Source organism: Papilio polytes, unplaced genomic scaffold (genome assembly GCF_000836215.1).
Source record: "Papilio polytes unplaced genomic scaffold, Ppol_1.0 DF822178.1, whole genome shotgun sequence".
Classification (NCBI taxonomy): domain Eukaryota; kingdom Metazoa; phylum Arthropoda; class Insecta; order Lepidoptera; family Papilionidae; genus Papilio; species Papilio polytes.
In genome coordinates this window covers 1,345,493-1,351,492 of record NW_013527026.1, presented here as the reverse complement: position 1 = coordinate 1,351,492, position 6,000 = coordinate 1,345,493, and the positions used below count along the sequence as shown (strand labels likewise).

The window sequence follows — 6,000 nt, the reverse complement described above, 5'->3', positions numbered from 1 at the left end:
GGAAGCCCATATTTGCTTAGAGATGATCTTCTGGTGGAAAGGGAAGCCGAGTTGGTGATAGAGCCTGGGGTGGAGTTGAAATTCTCACCCATGGTTGGAATTACCGTTCGAGGGAAATTGGTCGCTGTGGTAAGTTAGTTGTTACATATAAGTTATATGTAGTTGATTCAGTGGTAACACTACCTTAGCCCTTGGGAGTCGTCGGTTCGATTCGGTGTGTTTTTAAATAAGATATAGTTAATTCGATGTATTTAACAACGGGTAAGACGTAAATAAGCTATGTAAAACACCTACATAGTACCGGTGACAAATAAAAATGCAATCAGAAACCCATAAAAGTTTTGAATCAGTTAATGATAACATTAAAAAAAAAACATGTAAATGTATTTGTAAAAGTTTGTATGAAGTACATTCATACTTACATACTTTCGTTCTCTATATTCCTTGAAATCGTGTTACGATTCGTTAGCAAGTCCTCAATATGTGATATTTCCTTGATAACGGCGTAACTGATAATGTTATCAGAGCTCGATATTGATTTATTCACCTGTTACTCGTGCCAAATATAGGACACGATAATATTAAAAAACACTGGCAGACATTGTCCCGATTTTTCACCTTTGCGGCAACACTAGGTTTAGGTGGCCAGTGCGCGCCGCAGAACTTATATTTTTTTTACATGTATACATTTTTGACCGTCATCCACTTAATACAAATATATTTTCATAACTCAGTTATACCTTAAATACATTTACTGCACGTAGTACGTATTCATACAAACTTATAAGTAACAATAATAATAATCAATTGAAAATATTATCTCAACAAACCTGCCTACTTAGCGCAACCAGTTACATACACCTTGCGATGAGTCATTTGGAATTAATAATCGAAGGACGACTTCAATACGAAGCCAATAAATAATATATACTAATACTACATTAGTGTAAGTTATTCTAATAAGACATCTATACTAATATAAAGAGGGTAGATTTGTATTTTTGTATGTATTGAAATAACTCAAAAACTACTGGGCCGATATACAAAAACTTTTCACCACTTAAAAGTTACGTTATCAGTGTGTACCGTAGGTTACTACTTTTTAATTACACGTGGCCGAGCTGCGAGCAATAGCTAGTCTATAATAACTATCATCTCTTTATTTTTATATATTACTAAAAAGTAACTATATGTTTTTTGTGCCAAAGTAATATGACCTATGACTTCCGGGAAAAAGACAAATCGAATGTTTCATAACTTGTCAAATTCTTTTAGGCTCTAGGCCAATTCTACGAAATTTACGTACAGCATACAAAATTCAGACTAAAATACTTGCGAAAATCATTACCCTCTCTGTTACTCGGATAAAAATCACGCTGTAAGATATTTCACAACTTCAGATTACTTTATTTTATCATATTTCTTGTAATTATGTAATATTCATATGTACGAAAAAGCGAAGTTAATCGTGTGACCTGCTTTTTTAACCAATGTATCTTCACGCGTGATTCATTTACATCAAATGACCCGATGAACATCTGCCTGACCTGTGACCTCGACATCTCGTTCCGTTCATTCAATCAGCCGTAAATCTCTGGTGACCCCTCATAGATCTACCGACAGAAGACCTATCTATTCGTTAGTCCAATGTTTTCATCGCAATTTTTTCTAATAAACTTTTATTTTAAAAATCACTTAGTAAAACTTTCAAATTTTTTGTTATACTTAAAACAAGCAGTGGCCCGCGACTTCGTCCACGTAATGTTACAAGTCCGGTTAAAATCGGCAGTTGTTGTTTTTTAGATTACCCAGAACAAACGCGGCTTGCGGACAGACAGACAGACTAAAAATTTTTAAATTCGATTTTAGTTATTAGCGACGCAAATATAACATCTTCCCGAAATCTGGAATTTTACTTTTAACATTACAAACAGACACACCAATTTTATTACACCTATCTATCATTGCATGAACATAATGACTGAGTGCGTAAATATAGTAGATTTCATAAGACAAATAAAAGTTTATTTTCCGAGACAAATGACATCAAGACGAGTCGAGTATTTCCCACGGGTCATAGTAGAGATGCAATTTATTTATGAACGCTGCGTTTATAGTTAACATGAGTATTTCAAATTAGAACCATTAAAACTTTATTAGTAATCTATATTTATACTTCTATACTATTGTAATAAAGCGTAAACACACACTTCTTTGTTGCCTAAGACGTCAGCAATAACAGCATATTTTTAAATAATTATTTTATTAATAAAAAGCCCTACACTTACGTCACGCTTTAGGCTATATATTTTAACGCTATTAAACTTAGTTGGTAAATAAATTGGATAAAACCCTAATGTGGGAAAGAGACCATAAGTTGCTGCCAACATCAAGGAAGCAAAATTTCCATGGATTGTCATCATGTAATGTCATTTTGACATTTGCAATTGATAAATTGACAAATCATAGTTTTTAAATTATTGATAAAAGTATAGAAGCAATAAACAGAGTAAGGTTTAAATTGAATTTCATAATTATTCTCTAATACCACAACAGTCATGTAAGTTCGCGTAATAGAAAGCTTTCTCTCTCAATAACATGATAAAATAAATTGCCTATAGCAAGAAATTCTTGAAGCTGATATACTTTCACTGTCATTGCAACATTAGTTTTTTCTGTCAACGAAACCTGTTAGCACGAGCTATAAAAAAGTCGATCCTTTCGTTGAAAAACCACACCCTAATGCATAAGGGTGTTGCTATTTATCATGTGTTACCCAAACTGTTGATACAATTTTTTTTTAATGTTACTTGATAAAACTAATAAGTAACAGTTAATTTTTTTGTTTTTCACCAAAATTGAATCACTTTGTAAGGGAAGTTCTTGGCTTCTTAAAAACAGTAATCCTAGTTAAGTCGTCAAGGCAACACTGATTAATGTAATTAACTTTAGTGAGCAATAAATATATTCTTATTCTTAATTTTACAAGATATTAAAGATTTAAGTGTTAGAAATACATAAAGATTTGATTACATTCAAATAATAAATGTAAATCATCACTAACATCAAATTGTTATTGTTTCAATATTCGTTAAAAATGAGTTTCAACATTAAATTGTGTATAAACTAATAATTTAAAACAATCTACGGAATTACAAAATTCAGTTACGAAAAAAAGCAATTCCTCGAACTAGTTATTATCATAGTAAGGTTTATTCAATATTTTTTTGATATGCATCCATTGATATGTGATTCAATAGTTTGAGAAGCGTTGACATGTAGAGTGAAGACAAATAACCTGTCCCGAGGGGAGATAATGCAGGTGGAAGTAATTCAACAAACGCTCTCGACTCTGGTGACGCGAAGTTCCGTCTATTGTGAACGTGAAACTCTACTTTAGAAGCGACCTCAACTATCTATACTAATATAGTAAACACACACTTTGTTGCCTAAGATGTTAGTAATCACAGCATATTTTCGAATAACTATTTTTTAAATAAAAAGCCTTACACTTACGTGACGCTTTAGGCTATATATTTTCATGCTGTTAAACTTAGGGGTAAATATTTTGGATAAAAACCCTAATGTGGGAAAGAGACCATAAGTTGTTGCCAACATCAAGGAAGCAAGGTTGCCATGATTTGACATCATGTCATGTCATTTTGACTTTTGCAATTGATAACTTGACCAATGTGAATAATAAAATATTTTTTTTATAATGTTATGCGAACGATGTCGCATGGGAACAGCTAGTTCTTAATAATCAAAAAAAGAATCATATTAACGTACAACGTAAAGTAAATATTTAAAAAAAATGATAAGGGAAGCAGAAATTGATTTTATAACGATTTTTGATATCTTTCGCTTTAGTATAGTTACGTTCAATTTAAGTTTAATGAAGTCCCTAAGAATCACTGGTTTAAAATTTTGTTGAAAATTTCCAGCCAATATTGTATAGTACAGTTGAACGGTTTTATAGAAGAAAAATAAATCGTCTTATCGCCGTCTCAATTCAAAGGATGTTTAATTAGGACTCCGTATCAGAATTGTGTCAAGATCTGTAAACAAGATAAGTGTGAAATTCACGACGGTTACTATATTATCTACGTGTTCAACGACTGTATATCCAAGTGTATTCCAATTTGACAGTAGTAGAGCCAGCTTTGACATCTTTGCACGTATAAGTCGGCTCGCCCGGTGCAATACCACAACCACACAGACCAAGACAGGCGTGAAGTGGAAGCAATTCCGCGTTTTGTCTGACGAGTTTTTACTTTCCTTTCCACCCCTTTTCATGAGAGGAAAGGAAGAGAAGGAAGAGTGGATTTGACAGTGGAGGAGGCACATAGGAAGGGGTAATATCCTCTTTATGTGCATCTCCTCCTTCGTCGCTTAATAGGTTGGCAACGCATCTGCAGCGAATGTCTATGGGCAGCAGTCGCTTCGCTATTTCGGCGGATTCAGGTGGCCGCTTGCTCGTTTGCCTTATAATGTGAAAAAACCTACTGGCGCCATATTGACCTTTGAATTATTTTGTTTACGATTATCAGGGGAGTATTATTAATGGTTCTAAATTTTGAAATTAGTTGAAACTGTAAAAAAAGATCTGCTATTTTAAAGCGATTGCACCGCTCCATTAAATTAACTGTTGTGGGAAAAAATTATTCAACTCTTAGTCGATTTCACGCACTGATTCACATAATGCCGTAACTTGAATGGATGAAATTTAAACACCAAGAACTCCTTTTGTTCCATCCATTAATGAAATCGAAAGAATTAAATACTTGCTTATAACAGACATTTTATCAGAATAAGGCAAATAGCACAAATAAATTAATTGGAGGTAAAGATAAAAATAATTCATAATTTGTCCTTTTCCTGTCAACACTAAACTCCACCCACACCATCTTGATACTTGATCTTCGAATGATCTCTCAAAATTGTTTGGTCATAAACATCCTGCTTGTATAAAAAATCTTGTTATTTAAACATACAATTTAAATTAAACGGTTATTTCAATGTAACAGTTATCCGTTCTGGTTCAATAGGCCTAGAGCTTGACTGAAATTCTTATGTAATAGTGTGACAGAAAATATTGCTTTTTGTGGCCAGTCTAAACTTTTTATAGAAGTTGTTAGAATAGTGACACTGTCGTCCAATTAAGTAAAACGTTATCTAGTTTGAGATACTTATATACTTGTTAATATAATTTTATTAATCATTTACTACTTCTTCTATCACATTGATGTATGTTACATTTTTTCTCATTTAGTTTTTTTAATCTTGACTAATAGAAATAATACCAGATGTACCTTATATTTATAAATCTTATTAGTTGGTAATTTACGTAAATAATATAATCGTTTCCGCAATCGAAGTTGGTCACCCTATTGGCAACTATTCAATTCAAACGACCTTGAAATTGGATATCGAGCGTAAACAGTGACAGATCAACAAATTATTTGTTGCTCCAGTTTAACAGCTGACTAGAGTTTATAGATCATAACGCAGATCTAAATTATTTTACTAAATTTACTTCTCGTACCTTTTCTTGAGATAAAATTTGTGAGTAATTACTTTATTTAGATGTTTAATCGTGTTAAGAAGAAAAACAGTACCGTGCTGTAGAATTGGCGCAACACTAGAATATCGGCTTAATCGTCACGTCCCTAACTGACAGCTGTCAATGTCATTAGAAGGAATTAATATTCGCGCGCATTCCTGGCGGGACCGCTAGTTCTGTGTTTTTATTTAACAAGTTACAATTATATTAATTGTTTAAAAGTAGGTATACAAATACTTTTTATCATTGTTATAACAATAACAATTGTTAATTTTTGTGGGGTATACAAATATTTTTATCGAGTTAAATAACAGTTAAAAAACAAAAACAATATTTAGATTCGATAAATTATTAATGACCGAAATTTTCCTAAAACACAAATTACTGGTTCATACTTTGTGAACATTTTTTTAAAAACTCTAAACAATTTTGAAATT

The 6,000-nt window shown here is 32.4% G+C and overlaps 1 protein-coding gene across 1 annotated transcript in view; it reads left to right on the top strand.

Annotated features, from left to right (window-relative positions):
• Positions 1–6: 6 nt before the first annotated feature.
• LOC106106600 overlaps positions 7–6,000 on the top strand; it is a 30,041-nt gene continuing 24,047 nt past the window's right edge. The window contains exon 1 of the mRNA XM_013287197.1: positions 7–129. Coding sequence (XP_013142651.1) covers positions 91–129 — 39 coding nt within the window. The 5' untranslated portion in view covers positions 7–90. The remainder of the gene's footprint in view (positions 130–6,000) is intronic.